The sequence below is a fragment of the Micropterus dolomieu genome, linkage group LG13 (assembly GCF_021292245.1).
Source record: "Micropterus dolomieu isolate WLL.071019.BEF.003 ecotype Adirondacks linkage group LG13, ASM2129224v1, whole genome shotgun sequence".
Lineage (NCBI taxonomy): Eukaryota > Metazoa > Chordata > Actinopteri > Centrarchiformes > Centrarchidae > Micropterus > Micropterus dolomieu.
In genome coordinates, this window is record NC_060162.1 from 25,040,992 (window position 1) to 25,063,652 (window position 22,661).

A 22,661-nucleotide genomic window follows, 5' to 3' on the forward strand; every position below is an offset into this window, starting at 1 on the left:
CACACACACACACACACACACACACACACACAGGTTGGTCAGCTGATGGCTTAAAAGAATAATGTATTCCACTTAGCGTTCACATTGAAAATCTCTCATAGTCAGTAACTTTTGAGGTTGAGTTGTTTTATGATGAGCTTAAAGTGTGCATCATTTTTTTGTGTTTTAAAAAAACTTTTTTATAAAGCACAATTTATGGATGAAATACATCACATAGCATCACATAGAAATAACCTAACAAATACAATAAAATAAAAAAATACAATGAAAAATAAAACTTACAGGCATCTCTCCCGTTGAATACAGACACATTGAGAGCCCTGTAGTTTCTGTCCTGGAGGGCATTGACCATCAGGAACAAACGGTTCCTCTACATACAGGAAATACACAGAAACAAGAGACACCTTTGCATACTTCTCATACAGAACACATGCTTCATTTGGGTCCATCTCATCCACTGCGTGGGATACAGTCCTGGGCCATTACAACTACAAAATGAGGCAAAGAACATGCTGTTTATGCTTTATTGGAATTTTTTTTCTAACTGTATGTTTAGCTTTTAGGGAAAAAAAGACTTCAAGCATGAGGACCAAAGCTGCCTGTGTGCTTCTCTCTCTTTTATTTTAAAAAGCTTCAAATAAATTATATTAATGTCTCACACATGAATTAAGGTTCACAAATATGTGACACAAAAAATAGCTTGTCCCCGAAATTAAGTTTATGTTCTGTTGTAAGTCCATATGAGCTGAAAAAGACTGATTATTATTCATTTAAAACGTATCTAAATTGCAAGAACCATAGGAGTGTCCCTTTCTCCTCTGTGACATACCTGCATTAAAAGTAATGGATGTTAAAGTTTTTCTGAATTTCTCATCAGTGTGGGAGTTTAAGTACTCTACTGTAGGCCTACCATCAGTGCAGCGTAGGTCAGCAGGTAACGGAGGCTCCCAGGCGAGACTGTTGCTGCATCTGTAGGAGCCCCGTGGCAGCGGCGCCAGGCCCGCCTCGTTACAGTTCAAACCCACTGATTCCCCCACTTTGTACTCATTTTTGTTGGGGAACAGCACCATGCCATCAGGGATTTCAGGAGGAAGGCACAGTTTCCCTAATGTTAAAGCAGACAGATTTTAAGCTAATGTAGATATCAGGTGTAGAAATATTTAACTTGATCTCAACAGTTACTTGAATTGAGACTGACGTAATAAAGAAATTGCAGACACCAGAGTTCTTATATTACTGTTCACTCATCTGGTGGGAAAACAAACTTACTGATGCATTTTCCACTTGGTTCACTCCAGGTCCCATCAGGAAGGCAGTTGATGAACTGAAAGCCCTCCAAGTCAAATCCAGTGAAGCACACGAACTCCTCATCCTCACCAAATTTATAATATTGCTTTGCTTTCTGTCAGAAAAGGAAGTTAATAAATACAAGAAAAGTTAGGAAGAACACATATATAAATCTTCCTGGGCTTTCTAAATGTCTACAACTCTTGTCTTCTACAATTTTTTCATGCCATTTTTTCTTTCTTCTCTTTCTTTCCCTTAATTCCTCATTTCATCTGCACATTATGTTGTTTTCAATTAGATGGTATAATATAAGAATAGCTTCCTATTGCCATAATTGTGACCATAGACTGTATTAAACATGGATGTAGTCTCTGTGACTGTATATTCGATGAACTGCAGTTTATGGCACTTCAGTGATGTCTCAATTTTTCAGCCCCAGAGGTTACCGCTTGACTATGATATCCAGAGTCATAATTCTGATGTATAATAATTCTGTTGTTTTTACCCATTATTATTTACTGACTAAGGCATAATTAAGAGATAATTTTGTTTTAATTTTGCGAGCCCTCAAAGTGGCCGGTGCTTTGTGGGTTGGACTTCAGTTTACACTTCTTTAAAGAGATTAGCCTTTAAATTAAAAGGGATGCCCATTAAGTTGGGGGTCTCACAAAATACAGAATAAAAGAGGAATGATTAAAATTAAAGATGCAGTGGCCAAGCTATCCTGACTTTTGTCTCTAGTATGGCCAAGCCCCAAAAACTTTGGAGCCTACAATTCTCACAATGCAACTGAACAGCATCCAAAACGCCTGCATCTTTCAGTCTTCATGCATCACGTTCGTAACACAGACTAGCACAAGACATCATCAGATGAATGAATTGTCAGGTGGAATTTGACAGGCAGACACGTAAGTAAATAAATAACAATAAAAAGCCTTTCTGGCATTCATTTTTCTACTCTCAGACTAAGGAAAATTAATTATTTAATTTAATGATCTTTTACTTTGGCTGAGCTTTATGCAAATTTAATAAAGCATTTGCAATATATTTATTCAATGTATTAATTCGTTATAATTAAACACTGAAAAATGTTTGAAAAAAGTGGCACACTCCAGACTCCATTCAGAGGTTCAGAGATTGGTCTTTTTAACTCCTCAAGCGAAACTTATATAATTAGATGCTATTATATAAACAGATAATAAAAATAACAGTTCTAATTATGTAAAATATATCGTCATAGGAAAAGTTATAATTGTTGAAAATACTGTACATTAATAAACACTTAAAAATGTACCCATAGCTTCTTATAAATACACTATAATGTGTTTAATGTGTTATTATTATATGCTGGTTATAGATGATAAATAGGGGTGTTGAAATAAAGTGTTATTCATAATCAATAATCAATTTTTATTTGGAGAGGTGAGACTAGAGAAGCGGGTTTTTCTCAATATTTTGGTCAGTTAGCTGACACATTTATCAGAGCAATAAGCAATGAAGTACAGACTCTGTCTCTGTCATTCATTACTATCACTGACTACAGGCTGGAGGATTAGTCTTCACCCTGAGGAAACTGTTGGCAGGTCTCTGTGGCCTCAGACAGCCCTGCACTCCAGGTGGCAGCTCGTCCCTCCAGCCCACAGTGAAGTCGTCATCATTGTCACATGTTTCTTGTCTGGGCACAAAAAAATTATCCAGACCAGATTAAAAGTTCCATACATATATACACAAAATCCATTTGGAAGTTTTGAGTTTAAATATCTTTAACAGCAGTAGTGCATCAATGGTTCCACATATTTGGGTAAAAATTATTATTATAAAAAAAAAAATTCAAAATTTCTTTCTTCTACTAAAATCTACTTTATAAAATTAGATTTTTCATGACTGCCTCAGGATGTTTTAAACAACAGTTTGTCCTACTTTTCAAAGATGGAGATGTGACACGGATCCTCATCTGTGTCGGGACCCTGGCAGGGTTGGCCTCCTCTGAGGGGGGCGGGGTTATCACACCGCCTCCTCCGATGTCTCTTCATAGTGGCTCCACAGCTACTCCACGGCCCCCAGCAGCTCCAGTTACCATCCACTTCATCTGTGTAGTACACACCAAAAAGTAAATATCTCTGTGCTCTAAATGTTTGCTGCAAGGGCGTAGTATTGACATATCCCTACCAATGTCCAGCAACTACCTAGCGATTTGTCCCAAGCAATAATTTTGATCAAAATAATTAAATATAACCACTGTTATCTGTCAGTGTTTAGTCAATGTATTTTGTACACAAATGGTTCACAGCTGTACTGCGAGTGTAATGCGTTTTTTTAAGTTTTGAAAGATTACATCTTCCCTACTTGTGTTTCTCACAGTGGTTTTCAGACCCTTAGTGACTTTATTTCAAAAAAATCTGAGGCTGGGAGATGTTTTTGTTGTCCCCACCAACAGTGACATGACATCCTCTAAGCAATCTCGTTTACATTCTAAACACTGATACAGGCATGACAGGATGCTGATTAAAGAATCAAGTTTAAAGATGTATTCATAATTTCTTAAATGAAGATGAGGTCTGAGATAGGATAGGACACCACCATGAGTTTAGGGATTGTTTCTGTAACAAAGACAGGATTTTTCCTCTTTTTCAAAGGATCTTTGAAACTGAAGTTAACATATGACAAGCAGTTGGAAATGACTGGACATGAAACTCTCCTGGTTGAATCATCAGCACAAAAGAAGAGCAACCACACACAGTAGCTGGTCTCCTGTGGACATAAATACTGAAAGAGAGTCAATCAACTCCAAAGGTGAATTTTCGGTGAGAAAGATCCAATTACAAAGCTTAAAATAGTGGTATATGCCCTGCCATCAACAGCAGAGGCTAAAGATGATGCTAAAGACATTCCTGATCCCCTGAGGAAGCTATAATGACTTTGGTGATGCTTTGACTTTTCCTCAAGCACATCATGATATTGACTGAGTGAAATGTCTCAAAAAGAAAGAGACGTGAAATGTTTTTAATTGAATGTTCAGTTATTACCAACTGATATACCTGATTTGTAGTCTGGAGCTCGTTTCTCACAGTTTGCACCAAACGTGCCTGTTTGGCAAACACACTTGCACTCTGTTCCAGAGAGAACTGGCTTGGCGTTGTTGGGGCAAGGAGCACACTTGCAGGTATCAAACTCTTCAAGGTACTGCAGCAGGGCCTTCCTCAGGTGTCTCCTCTTTGTGGCAGCACATGGAATCCCCCGAACCAGATCTATGATGGGAAGTGCCTGGACAAACAAACACACATGAAAGCAACATCAGCTTTTTGTAGTCTTATAACTTTGATTTCTTTATTTTTTTTGATTTTTTTGATGTTGGATTGAAGACATTTCAGTGGTGTTTGATTTTACCTTGCTTTCGACCACGGCGGGGTTTTCAAGAACGGACTTGGCCCAGTCCTTGTAGGATTTTCGGTCCGGAGCAGGGCCCTGCCTTTCCCAGGCTAGAGCTGCTGCCTCTCTGGTTCGACCCCCTTTCACCATGGAGAAAGACTTCTCTGCTGATTGAACGTACGAGCCTGGACCAAAGAGATGTTTAAGGAATAAATAAAGAAAAGAACATGGTGACAATAAGATCAGTGTCCTTTTACAGGCAATGGGAATTAAAAAGATGTGCTTCCTGGCAGATTTTGAAAGAAACCTTGAAATTTCTGAGTCATCCTGTTGTCGGAGCATCGGGTTACACTGCTGTGTTCTGTGTAGAGGATGATGGTCCAGGTGGTCTCTCGGCCCAGGCAGCCTTTGATGTGCTCTTCTGTTTCACCTGTTGGAGAGGAGTAGTGTAGCTACATGATGCAGAAATAAAGGAACCAACAACATTGTATCGATCTATATGGGTTCTCTTTATTCCCAATAATTTATAAAGTCACATTTAAACATTACAGGTAAACTACATTTTACCAAATTTCAAGTTCTATTTATTCAATGACAGTTCACTCATTTGGTGTTTCTTGCGCTCCAACAATTTTAATCTGTAACTGTAAGGAATTGTCTTAGAACAAGATAAGATTCAGGGAATTTAATTTGATTATTAACCAAACCTTAACCACAACGCTTACTTTAAGTTTAACAAGAGAGATTTGGTTGTGATTTTAAGATTTTAATGTTATAATTAGATGTTGAGGATGTGGTAATGTTGAGGAGAGATGTTCACTGATCAACCAACTGGATGTTTTGTTTTTGGAACTTATATATAGAATTTTATATACACATTTCAACACCAGGGAAACATTTAGCCCTATCTGTGAACACCACCTTCACATTTCACTAAAAACTAACTTATAAATGTCTGTGTAGGGAATGCTATGTGACAAAATCACAGAGTAATGTGCAGAGATGGTGCTATGGAACATTGTGATTTAACACTACACTAAGCCCCTACACAGTAATTGATTGGACAAAGCAATGCCTTGCTGAATGACTTTGCTTTGTGTCACAGCAGGAGCTGAGTCATGTTAAAGTTTCTGCCAGACAGCAATATTTTTTCATTTCCATTAACTGAGTCTTCTAAACTCCTGTTTAAAAACTTAAACTTCCTCTTTAAAAACCTCTGGTCTAGACTTTTGGGTTATCACTACATCCAAGGTGTCATTCTAAATTTTGACCACCCGGCTGTGCTGTTGTACCTGAACTGGTGAGCTCCTCTCGGCTGAACTGGTACAACAGGTCATAGTGGCCTCCAAGTGTCCCTGAGCTGTAGTAGTGCGTCCCAAAGCGCTGGAAGATGTCCCTGTAGAGGGCATAGTTGTACTCAAGAGGAAGAGCGTGAAGGAACTGGAGGAATGGCTGTGACAGGACGAGGTCCCCCGGGTCTCTCACTTTGAATGTGGACACGGGCAGAACCTGGTTCACCCGGAAAAACTTGGAGTCCTATGGGAGAAAAGATGAAGAAGAAGAGTTTAGCTGCAACTAGTAATGTGTGTGCATATTAACAGATATACGCGTGTGTGTGTGTGTGTGTGTGTGTGTGTGTGTGTGTGTGCATGCTCTTGTACCAATATGTTGGGGGGACCATGTTTCAGAGCTTGAAATTGAAGAAATTTTTGTAAAATGTGGACTTTTGACGGGTCCTCTCTTCTTTATGTTAAAGGGATAGTTGTGAAGCTGTATGAGGTGCTTATCCATAGTCAGTGTATTACCTGCAGTGCACAACCAAGTTGGACTTTTGTGTAGGCATACAGAAGTAAAATGTAGTTCCATAGGAAATGGCTCTCTAATGGTAAGGTAATGAGTTGAAAATATTGAACACATGGCATGCACTTGAACTGATACAGGTTGGCCTTCCTTTAGGTGGCTAAATAAGTTTTGTTGCTGACCCTGTCCACACCACTATATTGCTTAGCTTCTGTGCATTGTTTCAGTCATTCACCGTTTTTTTGGAAGCTTCAAAAGCTTCCTTGTTAGAGGTGACTCCCGATCTAAATTTCCTACTGAAAAAAAAGATGGGAAAGAAAAAGCTGTCTCTATCTTGTTGGCTGTTTCCAGACGAACTGGACATCTTCAAATCGATGACCTCGCTGTGCAGCGGCTGGGGTTCGGTGTTGAAGTCCTCCAGTACTCCAACCTTTACAAAACACAATCACATTTGTAAATCAAGAGCTATAACAATAAAAACACAACAGTACTTTTCTTGAAGTATTCATCTGTGGCGGTAAATCCAAATTACTGGTGAATATTTTTCAAATGATTATGTATTTCTGACCATGGCTGCTCATAGTGGCAGTTTAACTTTATTGCACCTATTTTTTTTTTTTTTTTAAACAAAAGTGTATTGCCATTTCGTTTCACTTCATTCATCAGCCCAACACCATGGCCATGTAAGCTGATTTTTTTTTGGAGATTTTTAACATGTTTCACGACGATTTCACATAATCAAAGCAGCGTAGCACATTTAGAATTTCTATAATGATTAAAACTCTGTTAGGAACTATTAGAAATCACAACACAAATTAATTTAAAGGATGAGGAGTTAGATGTGCTTGTCGCACGTCCAGTGCACAACCTTCACAACTGTCATTAATATTTAGCTGACGCTTTTATCCAAAGCGACTTTCAATTGCTAAACATGTCAGAGGTCACACGCCTCTGGAGCAACTAGGGGTTAAGTGTCTTGCTCAGGGACACATTGGTGGATGGGTCATAGTGGTGGATTGAACCCTGGTCTCTCACACCAAAAGCATATGCATTGCGCCATCACCACTCATCATGGCTGATTGCCACCTCTATATGAGGAGCTTTCTAGTGTGCTTCCATAAAGACAAGTTGTTGTAAAATACAGCATATACTCCTTTGAATTTTGACCAGTGTCATAGCTGTCTGCTGTAGCAGTGGCTGTAACCAGGGCTTTTGTCAATGCTACATTAGAAGGCTCTTTGTTTCTAGGAATAGTACTAACATGTCTAGGCTGCTCTGCATTCAGCACAAATTGGGTAGGATTTAAAACTCTGATCGTTGGCCTTGCGGAGCCACGAAGATGACATCCCCATTATCCTGCCTACAAAGCTCTGATTGGTCGGATCTCCAGCCGCAGAAACAGCTGGTCAGTGACAACACTATAAGACCTATTTTGAATCACTGAACAAATCTGAGACAGGTGTGGTGATTCAGAGGTCTGACACCAGGTTAGATATACAGAAGGGCTGTATAATTAAATATTACAAATAATGAAAATACCTTAATGTCAAAGCTTTCAAAGTTGTGGGGGACTCGGTGGTAGAGCACAGTGGACTGAGGCCTCCTGATGTTGCAATTCCCTCCCATAAACATGTTGTCCAGCACCGCTCCCCTCGGCTCCTCTGCTAGAGCATCAAACCTTCAAACACAAATCAGTAAAGACTAAAATCTTATTGACTTTTCTTTACAATAAGCACTAAAGCCCAACGAGATATCAGCAGACCATTATTATTGGCCAATATCAGATTATTACTGATAAGACAAATTGCAGAGCAGTAAACTGGATCAATAAATATTTTCTTGGCAGCATTCAATATGTATATGTATGCTCAAGTTTAATATTGTTTGTTTCATGTATTTTAATTTTTAATTATCTAAATATGAACTTCAGTGTCACTGATTTAGTATCATACATTTACTAAATTTAATAAAATAATGTCTTGTTTAGCTGTAATATCTTAGCTTAGACATATCAAAATGTCAATTTTATAACGTTTCTGCAAACAAATTTCCAAATTTAAGATAATAGTTGTTGGATGTTTTGTTTTAATTAAATATATCAGCGGTTGTTATATCAGCGGTGACCATTTGACCTTGTTGGATGGTTTTGTTTTAATTAAAGTTGTGATATCAGCGGTGACCATTTGACCTTTGGCTTACCCATTCCCCACCAGGTCAACCCCAGGGGCCACTCTCTTCTCTGCTGGACACACTATTTTAAAGTCGACACAGTCCCTCTCATCAGAGTTATCTCCACAGTCGTTCTGTCTGTTGCATGTTAGCGTCGAGTTGATGCAGCGTCCTGCAGCAGAAAGGATGTTTTGTAGTCAATAAAATGTTGGTATGTGTCCTTATCTATGTGTGTGTGTGGGTGTTGTACCAGAAGATTAGAGTTCAAAGAGGTGCGCCTGTGACTGAAAATATTTGATTTGATTCTCTAAATCAGCTGATAAAATTATAATTCTAAAAAACAACATCATATTTGGAGGCTTCCACATGTGACACTTTTTTCTTTATTCCATAACACATTAGTTATGGAAAAACAGTATTTACCATTATCACACTTAAAGTCATCTCTGCAGTCGATGGGTGCTAACTTGCACTCTGTGGAGGGGTAACAGGGCCTCTCCTCTGTCAGCTCCTCGCTGCAGGCTGAACCACCAAACTGAGACGGCCTCTGGACTGACCGTGTCCGAAACTGTGGAAACAACATGTGAGAGAGTCTGATAAACATTTTTGATTAATTTATACAGAATAGACAGAACAGAAGAATCAAAAGTAGAGAAAGATATGCATTTTCTGACAGAATGCACAAAAAAAGAAAACAAAGGACTTTCCTACCCTTCCACATATGGAACTGCCATTCTGTCATAAAGCAAGACGTGCTGCCAAAGTATTTCATAAACAATAAATAAAAATTTAAAAATATAATTGAGTGAATGTGATTTTTTTTTAAATTTCCTTCTTAGTGTATTTTCAAAAATTTAAAATAGTTTAAATTTATATAGTAGATTTTTTTTTAACCAATTACATTTTGGTGAACTGTTTCCTGGATTTACTGATTTGTTTAATATCAACATTTTGCAACTTGGAGAATACATGAATTTAAAAAAGGAGTGCTTCGCAATGATTAAAAAATTTAATTGCGATTAATCACATGATTTTCTGCGATAGTAGATTTTATATAGTATATTTTTTTAACCAATTACATTTTGGTGAACTGTTGCCTGGATTTACTGATTTGCTTAATATCAACATTTTGCAACTTGGAGAATACATGAATTTAAAAAAGGAGTGCTTCGCAATGATTAAAAAATTTAATTGCGATTAATCACATGATTTTCTGCGATTTATCGCATTGTTATGCACAAAATTGAATAAAGAATTCTAAAGTAGTGAATTGCGCACTTTTAATTTAAATTTACTGCAATATACACAAAAGTGCAACAACGTGACAAAAACACATTAAGTTGTCCAGCCAGGTGGCCCCACATTTGTGCCAAATGTGCTTGCTTTGCAAATTAGTTTTTTATAAACCAAATTTATACTAAGCAAGGTTGGCATGTGGGTTGGCACTGCAGGAAATTGGACGATGGCCTGAAAAACATGTACCCATGGACACTAATCACAGTGAGACTTTAGAATGACGCTTCCATTTAAATCCCCCCACTTAAAGATAAATAATCATCACTGAATGAAGACAATCAAATATGATCCAAAGCTAGAAAGTATACCTTTTAGCTTAGATTGTTTTGTTACATGCAATGCAAAATGTTATTTGAAGATAAAATACTTAGTTTTTGTTTTATTTATTTATTTATTTTTCTTCCCTGAGTGTCTCACCCCCATCAAATTATTTTAGTGGTTTCTAGCTGTGAGCAGCTCTTCTATTTGTCCATCAACAACAAATGGCAACTTTGAGTATACTTACTACTGGGACTACTTCATGCTGTCACTTTTCCAGTCTGAATACACTACGTGCTCAAAACCTGCTGAGAATTAGTCTTTAACATGAATGTCTCAGGGTTTTGTAGTGTGATTTGTGTGTTTCTTGCCTGTTTCTTGGCGCAGGGTGAGCAGTCAGACCAGGGCCCGAACTCTGTCAGAAGGCAGTTGATAGGACAAGTCTGCTCGTTGCAAGATCTGATGTCGTGTTTTACACACAGCCTATCACAGCTGCTCTTCCAGTAATATTCCTCAAGCTGAAATGCTCTGTCAGAAAAACATGAAATTCACACACAAACACACACACACACACACACACACAACGTCTGTCATCATCATCTGCATTAGGTATTTGTATTTCACAACAATAATTGAAAACAGAAGAGAAGAAAAGAAAAAAAAAATCTTGATCACAGTATTTCACAATTGCTTTGACAAGACTCTTTCAATTTGCAAAATTCATAACACAAAATGCTAAACTCCTGATCCAGGCCTCAAAAGCCCGCCTGTGTTTGTGCTTTGTGTCACCTGTCTCAGCTGTATTTGTGCCAGTGTCTCACCTCTGTTTGTGCTGTGTCTCTTACAGAAGAGACACAGCACAAACAAGTAATACAGCACAGACACAGGTCTGTGCTGTATTACTTGTTTATGTACTTTGTCCACCTTTGTCTGTGCTGTCTCACCTGCATCTCTTCCTCACCTTTGTCTTACCTGACTCGCCTTTGTCAGTGCTGTATTCACCTGTCAAAAGAGCCCTCCATGTATCAGAGTTTTGTGTTGGTGTGCTGTGTATCTACACTGCCTTTCCTATGTCTAGTATGTCTCACTGGTATTAGTGTGTTTGCTTTGTCTGTGCTGTGTCTCACCTCTGTCTGTGCTGTGTACCGTGGTTGCAGGTCCGGGAGCAGGCAGACCAGGAGCCCCAGGGGTACCGGTCACAGAAACAGGCCAGCCCAGCTGACATCCAGCTGAGGAGCTGTAGCAGCAGGAGCAACCGACTGGAAGGAGCCATCAGAGAAGTTCAAACTGGTTTCACCTCCTCTGAAAGATATTTGATGACCTGGCCAGAATCAACAACTGAGAGAGAATGAGAAAAATACAGTATTAAAATTTGTTATTTGTGTCATTTCTTCTTCTTTTTTCATCACACTGATAATGTATTGTACTTTGAATAAACAACAGTGTATCAGCATTACAAAAAGGATCAACACTGATTCCCAACAAACCTCTCTCACATCTTAAGACACATTTTGTTCAGAAAAGCTTTTACTGTAGGATGCCAATTTTATTGTTTGCTTTTTTGCATGTAGACTTGACAATTTGTATCTTTTAATTTAATTTAATTTCGACCTTTGTGCGTTTTTATATTGATTATTGTAAACCCCTGTGTAAATATTAATGACAGTTGTGAAGGTTGTGCACTGGACATACGACAAGCACATCTAACTCCTCCTCCTTTAAATTAATTTGTATTGTGATTTCTAATAGTTCCTAACTTGGTTATGTTTATCATTGACTGTAAACCACATTATTACCTGTATTGAAAAATGCTATACAAATAAAACAGATATGATTATTATTTTTATTCAGGGCAGTTCAGCCCTTCACTGCAGTGCAGCATCCAGCATTTTCTACTTTATGTTTAAAACATTTTGTTTTCAAACATATTAAAGTCATTTATTAAACTCTGTTTTCATTGTTTTTGATACAATACTACATTTTACATTTACACTAAATTGATGCTTTTGATTGATGCATAAAAAGGCATGTAGACAAATAAGACAAAAAAGAATAAATAAATAAAATTATGAACAACAAACGGTCGTGGTGCAGTTTTGTTAAATTTTAAGTTAATGTAGTTTTCTACACCATTTAACTAAGTCAAAATGATTTTTAAAAAAAAGGAAAATCTGACTCACCACATATACTGACGTTGTCTTCAGCAGATATTAAACCTCATCTTTTAGGAGCTCCTGTGTTTGACTGTATATTTGTGCAGTTAAGAGTCTTCTCACTAAGTCGACTCTGCACTGCAGGCAGAGATGAATCTTACAGAGCTGCCAGCAGCAATATAAAACCTCCCCCTGTAATTGCTCATGGAAAGCAAATTGTTTTTTGACTTACATTGGCCAAAAACATGTGTCCAAAAACATCTCATTAATAATAACAAATATCAGAAAACATAGTAGAAAATAATGTTCTTACATAACCCCTCTTTTCCCTTATTGTTACGGGAAGAAAAGAGCCCTGGAGTTTCCCGGCTGCAGAGATGTAAACCAGATGTTTTGTGTTTGAGACTTGACAGTTAGAGATACTGAGGGGGAAGGGAACTTATTTTCTTTCCACACTTTCTTCAGTTATCTAAATATTTGTACAATCTGGCACTAAACACAACTGCAATTGGTCTATGTCGTAAAAAGCACGTAAGTTAATTCTGTCAAATATGTAAAACTGCAACAAAACCAATTGTATACAGAGAAACGTAAAGATTGTTGCTCAATGATTAATTTGAATATTTTTACACATTTTAAACATTGTTTTTGGTGTGTTATTGCTTAATTTTGGGGACAAGAAGAGGAAAAGGGTTTGCAAAGTGTTACAAAATATTTGGAGACATCAAATGCCCAGTGGTGCATTGATTTTATAATTTAACAGACAAAAGGGGCAAATTGGGATAGAAGCTAAGAACTGACAGTATATTTTGAATAAACAAAGAGTGGAACCTCCATACAGACACAGTATCTTCTTGGTTAAAAAGATCTTCCTCGTGGAAAACCTGATGCAAATATTCCTATCAGAGGATACACAACTATAGTGGAAATTATTTGAATGAACATCATTGAAAAGGCAAAGAAAACTGAATTTAGTAACAAGACTGTCAAAAATGTAAGATAAATTGAATTCCCAAGCTACATATTTGTTTTTGTCTACTGCTCTTGTATGACTACTTAAAGGAATAGTTCAACATTCTTATTCGCTTGTGTGAAATGAGAGGATTGATATCAATCAGAGCTGGAGTCAGGACATAGTTAATCTAGCTTAGCATAAAGACTGGAGGAAGGGGAATCAGCTAGCCTAGATGTGTCCATAGTTCAAATATTATACACATACCAACACATCTAAACCTCGTTAATTAACATTAACATCTCATTTGTTTAATTCATTCACAAACATATATAAAAACAACAATATTTAGTTTAAAAGGTTCTGTTCGTTTGTAAAAAACTAACATTGAGATATAGTAAGTTAATAAGTGAGCTTTAGGGGTGCTGATTGGCACATTTTTTTTTACTTTGGACAGAGGTAGATTAGCTGTTTCCCCCTGCTTCCACTCTTTATGCTAAACTTGTACTACAGCTCTGTACTTAACTCTTAGTCATAAGATCGGTATTGATCCTCTCATCACACTATTGAAAAGAAAGCAAAAAATAGATATTTCAAAATGTTCCTCTGAGTTCAAGACAATAAAAAAAAAGAAATATCATCTTATTTGTATATAAAACTTTTATTCACATTATAAAATGTCCTAAGCTGTACATAGGTTTAGCTGTGGATTCTCTACACTGCGGGACACACTAACAACACATGGCCTACTCTGAGTCATATACATGCCAAAACAAAGAATTTGACATTTGCAAATTAGACATCACTACTGTAGATTACATTAAAGGAAAAAAAAAATTCACAAACACAAATTTGCAAATTACATTGCACTTACATTCAATGGAAAAATGGCTCTATTAGAATACTTCAGATGAAGAACCTCATGAGTGGATTTCAATTAGTATTTTGTGTGTTGTGCTGTTTTTCAATTCTGCAGTTGCTGTGTGTAGAACATTTGCAAAGCCCTTGTGATGGAAAACTGCTAACGGCATGCTGCACATTGTATAAAATAAGACTAAAAGCCCTGCTAGTTTCCCCTAGAGGCTGTAATGATAATTACACTCACGTTGGATCTGCCTAACGGCATACGGATGATCTTTACGACAGGGTAAAAGAGCATCATAATATCACGAGTGGCAATTTTACAAGAAAAAGTCTTGATATTATGATAATAAAGTCATAGAAAAAGATTGTTTCATTTTGAGAACAAAATATCATATTATGACTAGATTGGGCAGATTAGATAATATGCCCTTATGACTCATCGTAACTTTATTCTCAAAGTGCTACGATCTTTTCTTGTAAATATGGCTTATGTTTGTACTCTTGTTACAACATTTTTTCCCCCAACGTCATGCTCAACATCTTTGACCCCTGCCGTCAGTGACCCTAACACTCTTGTAATTCTTACCAGCAGTGAAGCTAAAAATGTAAACCCTGACCTGAGGGTGGAGCTAAAGGAAAGCTCATATGGTCATCAAAATCAAAGCGGTTCATCCTCAAGGGAGTTGGTTTGTGATGGCTAAATTTAATGTTGGTTTGCCCACTTAGAGTGGTTTATGCTGTTGATGATGCTCATGTAATTAATAGCATTCATCCTCTAGGGACCAAGAATATCAGTAAAGTTCAAGAAAACACCATATAATCAATATACCACATACACCCAATAGTCTTCAAGGTCCCTGGCTATGGACTAAAGTGTTGGTCAATAAACAATATTCATTTTAGAGAAAAGTTCCAGGCATCATCTAAGTGATTAGAAATCATCCTCTCTCTGGACTAAATTTCATATTAATCTGTCTTGTTGAAATAGCTATACCAAAGTATTGGACAGACTAACTGACACACATCCTTATGCATCTTATCAGCTCACAGCTTTTACTTCTCTGGCATAGTCCTTTTTTTTCTATAGAAAAAGAAATTATTTTTATAGGAGCCAATAAGGTATTATGTATCATAACACCGTAGATAATGTTTTTGTCTACGATGTGTCACGCTGCACAGGTAAGCAGAGACTCACCTGGCAAGAGCCTCTACTGAATGATGTTTAGATGAAATACATCAGGAGGTTATTGGGACTAAAACATCTCACAGTGTGACACATTCAAACATGGAGGCGTGACACAGGCACAGTGAGACAGCTGAAAATGCCAGTGCATAGCCTGCATATGTCAACTTTTATTCTCTTTCATTATATAAAATGGCACAAGACAGAAAGATAGGAAGGGATGACTGAATACGTGAGAACAAAAATAAAGAAAAAGCAAAGATGCCTCTGCTTAAAAAGAACTAGAAAACAAAATAGAGTTCTGCAAGGGCCTAAAACCCAAACCTGGCCCCCATGCCTGTGTTTTTAAGGTCCGACCCAACAGAACCTGAATGGTACTGACAATTGACAACATTTCCTTCTTTCCACTGGGCATTGTGTATGTACTATCTACTTGAAACACTTCTTCCGCCACAAAACACGTCTGAAAATAGCATGAGTAACTCAAGAACCAAACAAAATTCCCAGCAAAACGAGTAATCAAGATGAAAAAGACAAAATGGGACAGAATCAGATAACAGATAATACAAGATTAAAATTTCAGATAATATGGAAATAAATACTGTAACTACATAAAGAATAGAATGAAATAAGAGAATCTCTTATTTAACATAGATCACAAAATCAAATCAAAGTCCTTTCCTATGTGTGTTGACTGTAGTGCTGCCTTCAGACTCTCAGCCAGACACCATGCAGCAGAGTCCAGGGAAGCGTCTCTTCCTCTGTCTGATCAGCGGATGTGGAGTCAGATTCAACAAGCTGCTGTCATCTGGAACAAACAAACATTGTAATCAGAATCGGAAATCAGAAACAGCTTTATTGCCAAGTAGACATGAGGAAGAAACTTTTCATGTGGTGTGAGGTTTTGGTCCTGATGGGCCGCAGCCTCCTGCCAGAGGGGAGTGTCTGGAAAGCTGTAATCAAGCATCATCATGTCATCCCGCTCTGTGTTTCTATCACAAAGACAAAGTTAATTGTTCCCAATCTTTTTACTTGTGAACCCTTAATATGAAGCAGTGTCTTCCTGTGAGCCCTCATCACAGTTTGCACGTCTATGAGCTGTTAGCAATCATGTGAATACTGTATTATTTTTATTATTTTTTACTTTTTCCGCCCTTTTTTCCTTTTGTTTTATTAATTTCTCTTTTTTAATTTTGTTTATTAGTTAATAAATTAATTTTGCTTTTTAGTTTTGTTAGACTGGTTATCATTTTGCTTTAATGCTTACTTCAATGTCCTCTAAATACAAATCCCCGTCAAGTGTTGTACTATTTGTTTTTGGATTTGTGTAGCTCTCTCTTTAAATTGGATCACTAATTTTCACTCCAGCTACCTAAAAAGTGGCAAAAATTGTCTGATGTTACTATTTTGAAGTTACATAACATAGGTAGGGTAGGAATTCGGCATAGACAGCATTGCTAATACTGAAAACGATTTTATACTACGTAATGAGACTGTGCTGGAGCTGAGTGAATATTTAGTTGACAGATCAGCTACATTTGAATCCATGCCATAATAATCTAGTCTCTAATAAGAAATCAAGGATCCCCAAAAATGCCAAGTAGGTTTGGTCTTCAATATCCGGAATTGAATAGTTTCTCTATGAGGAACTTAAACTCAGCATCACGACACCTTGCTGATTTATTATTAAACCTGTAATCTTTTGTTCAGAAGTGATACATTAAATATAGACGTCAGTGTGCAAAAACCCAAGATAACAGATCTGACACGATCATGAATGTACCTTTTGGTGTAGTTTAGTCTGAGTGCCACTCTGGGCTCATGCTTAATGGTTGGTATTTATGTGACATTTCGTATGAGTCGCAATGTGATGTGACTGGAGAGTGATTCATTTAATTAAGCTAGCTTATTATTTTTATTATTACTTGGTTAACGTTATCTAGCTAGTCAGCGATACATTTTTGGCTAGTCACCTCACTAACTCACTGATACTAGCCCAAGTCTGCGGATGGCAGCTGAGGTTTACTCCTCCTGAAAACTTTTATTTCCATAGTCCCAAGCTGGTTAGCTAGCTAGCAAGCTTGCTCACTAAGGTGACATGAGTGAATAAAACATAAATACACAAGACAACAACCCCCTTATGACAATGCTAAGGAGGACCTATAGGCTAGATGGTGATATTTCCCCAGTAACAGAACTTTTGATTCATTGATTTGCTGCTCCAGTCAGAGAGAGCAAGGCGAAATTAAACAAAGTTCTATTAAAAACCTAAAAGATTCTGTGCTTTTGAGAAAACATTCGGGGCTCGCAGCCAAGAAATCACCCCCTGCTCCACCTTTGCTTTGGATGGAGCCAGACTAGGTGTTTCCCTCCGTTTCCAGTCTCTATGGTAAGCTTGGCTAACTGGCTGTTGACATACATATAAATTATTTCATATAACTCCCATCAATACAGTGAACACATGTATTTCCCAAAATGTTAAACTATTCCTTTAATAATTTTCAGAGGCCTGGAACAGTAAACCAATACAGTTTGTCACAATAAAAAATAAAGTCAAGATTAAACCTAATTTTGAATCTTTGCAACTACACAAACTCCAAAACAAAGACGGCCTGGGAGGAGGAACTGGTACAACAATTCAGCAAGGAGTGGTGGCAGGAAGTCGATGATAGACTAAAGGTGGGGTGGGTGATTCCTTCATTATGTCCCTTCTTTTATGTTCCTCCTTTTTCTTATTTTCCCAGCAATCATTTGTCAACCTCTTAGATTCATCTCATGACTGTTTGTGAGGGACCACAACTCTTTACGGATGTTGTTGAAATAAATATTTTTCTTTATTTCCCCCTCATCTCCTCTCCATTGATGCATCTATCAATATAAATCACTCTGGATTATGCATCTAGAATTGGAAAACTTCAGAAAGAAAGAAAAGTTGTTGTTGTGCAAAAGGTTTCTTTCAACTGTTATGTATTGATGGTGTTGTGAATTTCATCTATCACAAACATTTCATACCTTGGTTTTTCAGTGGCAAGGGCATCGTCTCCCTGAGTTTGCTGAGTAGGTTTCGCATCTCTCGCATATCTCTGTGAAAAAAAAGGACACACTGACTCAGCAGACAGATATTTGCAGTCCGAATTCACAGCAGTTTACACAGCATCAAAAAAGAATTAATTTAAAAGAAGGTGCAGTCGGTGTACCTCTCTATATTTTCAATATCAGTTCCCACCAGCCACTGCTCCTGCAGAAAGTCGATGGGGGAGGAGGATCGTTCTTCCAGGATGGGAACGTCCGAGCTTTCATCCACCCTGAAGTCCAGCTTCGGCTCCGAGTCCGTTCCTTCAGGTCCGAACAGAGACAGCAGCACAGAGACAGATCAAACACATTCAAAACAATCACGTCTTTAAAGCAATGGATGATTTCCTCCCTTAAGGAAGTTCTGGTGCTCACTACGCAGTATTTCAAAGACACCACCATTTCTACTGTGATTGTTTGTTGTATGTCAAGGTCCTTAGTGCGTTTATAACTCATAAATTTCTTTAAAAAGTGAATCATTTCTGATATCTGTGATGAACAGATGGTAAAATTTAATTTCATTTGCTCCTTAAAAAATGTTTTGTTTTGAATTTTTACACAATCTGTTATTAAAAAATGCAATGGAAAATCAATCTGTATACGTTGACCACACTAACAACTCTCTACTGCCCTCTGCTGTTTCAAAGGTGTGATTGCATTGAACAGGAATAAAGGGTTAATATACTTAACAGAAATGCCTTTAAATTGTTTAATCATCGTATGCATCACTGCATAATCTGATTTCCAGACATACAATGTGCAATGCTCAGAAAGTGGGAATATTTGGGTGGGGGTGTTTATTCGTGAATACATGCATTTTGAAATACAAACTGCATTGAAAATGTATGACAAATGTATATTTCTCTTCTTATGTGAGGGCCCTCTAGGTCAAACTAAATTCTTGCTTAGAGTTGACTCAACTGTTACATGTTTTATTTACATTTTAAATTATTTTTTAAATTATATTCCCCCCCGCGACCCGATCCCGGGTAAGCGGATGAAGATGGATGGATTATATTCCCCCAAGGACATACGATAACGCAATAGCAGAGAAAGCTACTTGACAAAGTGTTTGAGGTTTGGAGGGTGTCATCATGGAAGATGGGAGGGTCTCTGTTGTTAGAGTATAGAAAAGGTTTAAAGCCAGGCTGTCACATTTTTTTAGGTTGAGAACACTGCTTGATAGTAGGCGAGGGTCCGTCTAGTTTATTCACTGCAGGGGTTTTCTATTTACAGACATCCCCACACTACTGCTACTGTTACCACCATTTTTGTAGGTAATGACAGTGTTACTTGAGATAAGCCTGCTCCTGATGTTATTCTGATTTATTTTTCAAAACGTTGGTCGACACTAGAGTTAACTATGTTAACTGCTACTGCCTGTGTGAAAGTTATAATGCTGATTATTACCTCATTATTGATTCATTTTTTGAGCCACATTTGTGCTCTCTTCCCCATCTGCCTACATAGATACCTTAACACAAAAGCTAGTGTGACAGTGCAGTTTGACACACATCCTTACAAACAGCCCACATTATCCTCAGTAATTGTGATGACTGATAAGAGGATGAACGTGATGGCCACGTAAAATTAAGAATAAAATGTATCCTTACCCTTATAGTTATTTGCTCTTCTGTGTGTCATTTTAAATGTATAATCATGTTTTAAAATGTGATAATACAAGCAGTTTCAGAAACATCCTGGTTTAAAAAATCATCAACACTATGCCTATAGGTAATCAATTATTTTGAAACTGGCTTTAAAAGAAACATGATTTTCATTAGTTGTGTATTTTTTTTTTCTTGAAAAGTTGTGTCATAATAAAACTGTGATTTTTGTACTTTTTCTGTGCAGCTGCAGCACCCCCAGCAGGCACATGGATTTGAGCATCTCTGTTATGAACATCTCCAGGCAGCACTGCAGCTGGATGAAGAGCCGGCAGATCTCAGGGTGGATCTCTCCGTCCTCCGGACTGCAGCGAGGGGGGAGGAGAGGAAAACAGAGAGAAAGAGATACAATTTGTACTTTACATTCAAGATGATCAATGATGATCCGAAACATACTGCAGATTAAGCTTTTTAAACATGTTTCCCCACTATTTTTCATTAATTATGTAACAAATAAACAAAGCTAACCTGCAGACAAAAACCCATCACTGTGAACTTTTGTCAAAGTCATGTTATACAGCAGTAGGAGGGTTTATTGTTATATAGTCTGTACTGTAGTACCAAAGTAATACCATAACAGCCACTTCAACAAATTACTTAAATTTGTTTGTGTATTTTCATACTAGTGTCTCCAGTGTTTTTTTAAAAAAAACAAAAAAACAAACCCATTCCTCTGTTTTAAAATGTGTGTGGAAATGTTGGCTTCATGGAACATAAAAAAACAGTCTACTTCCTTTTCAGCTGTGTCCATTTTAACTGTGCTGAACCATATTAAGTTGTTTTGATTTTGTTTTATTCAACTTTGTCAGCTTGTCACCTCATTATGTTAGAATATCAATACTTATTCCCCGTTTTGTATTCTGTTGTTTTTCTGTCAATCACTTTGCCATGAAATGTTTGTTTTTTTTAATTGTTCTAAGCATGATACAATCAAAGGGATTGCTGGAACAAGCGGATATGTAGGTTATTGCAGTCATACAGTGTGAAGCCATGTTTTTCCTAAGAAAATCGGGGTTTAAGAGGTTAAAAAGAGCTTGGAAACAAACAATGAGGCAAAGCTGAAATGTTTCATAAAAAGTGATAGCCAGAATATGTTCTTTTAAAAACAGTCACTCATTGTTTCCTTCTTACCCTGAAACGGAGATGACGGCGAGGTCCTGGTGAGCAGCCCGGGCCATGGAGCATCCTTTGGACCGTGTGTGGTGCATCTGAGCCCGCAGGGACGGACAGTCGGCTGAGATCTCCCCGACCGATATGACCTGCTCCCGGTACAGCGCAACGAGGGTGTTGAATTCCTGGACAGTCTGGAGAAAAATAACCACCGACCTGTGGTTAAGCCTGAACAAACATGGCATCTTCAAAGGAAGGAAAGACTACAATAAAAATTTAACCGTAAAAAAAAGGATTCTGTGCGCTGTGTCCTTTGTGCCTTTTGCGCCACTGCTGCACCTGCACATGATGAAATCGGTTCTATCTGGTAAATACAGCAACCTGCCCTTTGGTGCAGAGCTACGCTAAACGCGGACCTCTCTCCAATCATTAACAGGCTGGATTTCAGTACTCACCATCCTGCTGTCGTCCACGGCCCCCTCCGTGCTCACCCGGCGCTCCGGCTCCGTCTGCGCCACTTTACTGATGGGGAAAATGATCCCCGCAGATCTTGGGCGCTTTTTCCGCCCGTACGGTGCAGAACACATGCATGCACACCCACCACCGGAGCCAGGCCAGACGCAGGAAGAGAGACAGAGACAGAGAGACAGAGACACAGAGAGAGAGACCTCTCTTTTCTGGCAGCTGCTGTGTCCTCTCTAAAGAAGAAGAGTCCCCGCTCAGACGCAGCGGGGTGGAGGGTTTGGTGGAAGCTTAGAGCCCCCGCAGGAGTTGTTATAGTCGTTAATCCCGGAGCAGGACCGTGTAGCGGGCCGGACGGACCCCCAGCAGCTCCCACTGCATCCCAGCCGAGGAGAGTCACCTTCAGCCCCTCCTGAAGGCCGAGAGGGAGGCTCCTCCGTCTTCCGCCGCGCGTTCACGTGTGAGGTGGATTCAGAGGGAGCCAACAGCAAAACAAGTCGTCACCCACCGAATGACGGTTAACTGTTTAGGAGCATCAGTGGCCCAGGAAACAACAAGAACCGGGATTTTCCCTGTGACATTACATTATCACAACTGACAGATGAGGGGCATTTAAATGCTGCTTACAGCCATCACATGAATGTCCTGTAGCCTACTTTATTATTGTTCTATTGGGGGAGGGAAAGGTTTCAGATTGACAGTATGGTATTTATGTTTTTTTATATAAAGGAATGCGTGCATTTGAAATTCAAACCGTATTGAATAGGCCTATGTATGACAAATAGGCTATTTCTCTTCTTATGTGAGGGCCCTCTGGGTCAAACTAAATCATTCCCTACAGTTGACTGAACTGCCACATGTTTTATTTACGTTTTAAATTATTTATTTATTATACTATCCCCCCAAGAAGGACTTCCAAAAACAGCAGAGAAAGCTACTTGGCAAAGTGATGGATTTTTGGAGGGGGTCTACATGGAAGATGGGAGGGTCTCTATTGTTAGAGCATAGAAAAGGCTAAA

The 22,661-nt window shown here is 38.2% G+C and overlaps 1 protein-coding gene across 2 annotated transcripts in view; it reads right to left on the reverse strand.

The window, feature by feature from the left end:
* c6 (complement component 6) overlaps window positions 1–22,084 on the reverse strand; it is a 26,544-nt gene extending 4,460 nt beyond the window's left edge. Inside the window, exons 1-20 of one of the 2 annotated variants that reach the window (XM_046066291.1) lie at window positions 21,636–22,084; window positions 21,202–21,374; window positions 20,245–20,375; window positions 18,529–18,667; window positions 14,633–14,646; window positions 11,307–11,418; window positions 10,551–10,707; window positions 9,049–9,193; window positions 8,656–8,797; window positions 7,996–8,134; window positions 6,692–6,886; window positions 5,949–6,192; window positions 4,964–5,086; window positions 4,675–4,841; window positions 4,326–4,551; window positions 3,208–3,376; window positions 2,851–2,962; window positions 1,270–1,402; window positions 911–1,105; window positions 283–370 (exon numbers count right to left, since the gene is read on the reverse strand). In XM_046066291.1, coding sequence (XP_045922247.1) covers window positions 283–370; window positions 911–1,105; window positions 1,270–1,402; window positions 2,851–2,962; window positions 3,208–3,376; window positions 4,326–4,551; window positions 4,675–4,841; window positions 4,964–5,086; window positions 5,949–6,192; window positions 6,692–6,886; window positions 7,996–8,134; window positions 8,656–8,797; window positions 9,049–9,193; window positions 10,551–10,707; window positions 11,307–11,418; window positions 14,633–14,646; window positions 18,529–18,667; window positions 20,245–20,375; window positions 21,202–21,374; window positions 21,636–21,767 — 2,936 coding nt within the window. In that variant the 5' untranslated portion in view covers window positions 21,768–22,084. Of the gene's footprint in view, window positions 1–282; window positions 371–910; window positions 1,106–1,269; window positions 1,403–2,850; window positions 2,963–3,207; window positions 3,377–4,325; window positions 4,552–4,674; window positions 4,842–4,963; window positions 5,087–5,948; window positions 6,193–6,691; window positions 6,887–7,995; window positions 8,135–8,655; window positions 8,798–9,048; window positions 9,194–10,550; window positions 10,708–11,306; window positions 11,518–12,359; window positions 12,647–14,632; window positions 14,647–18,528; window positions 18,668–20,244; window positions 20,376–21,201; window positions 21,375–21,635 lie in introns of those variants that run through there. The other variant, XM_046066290.1, reaches the window with a different exon arrangement.
* Between the last annotated feature and the right edge of the window lie 577 nt (window positions 22,085–22,661).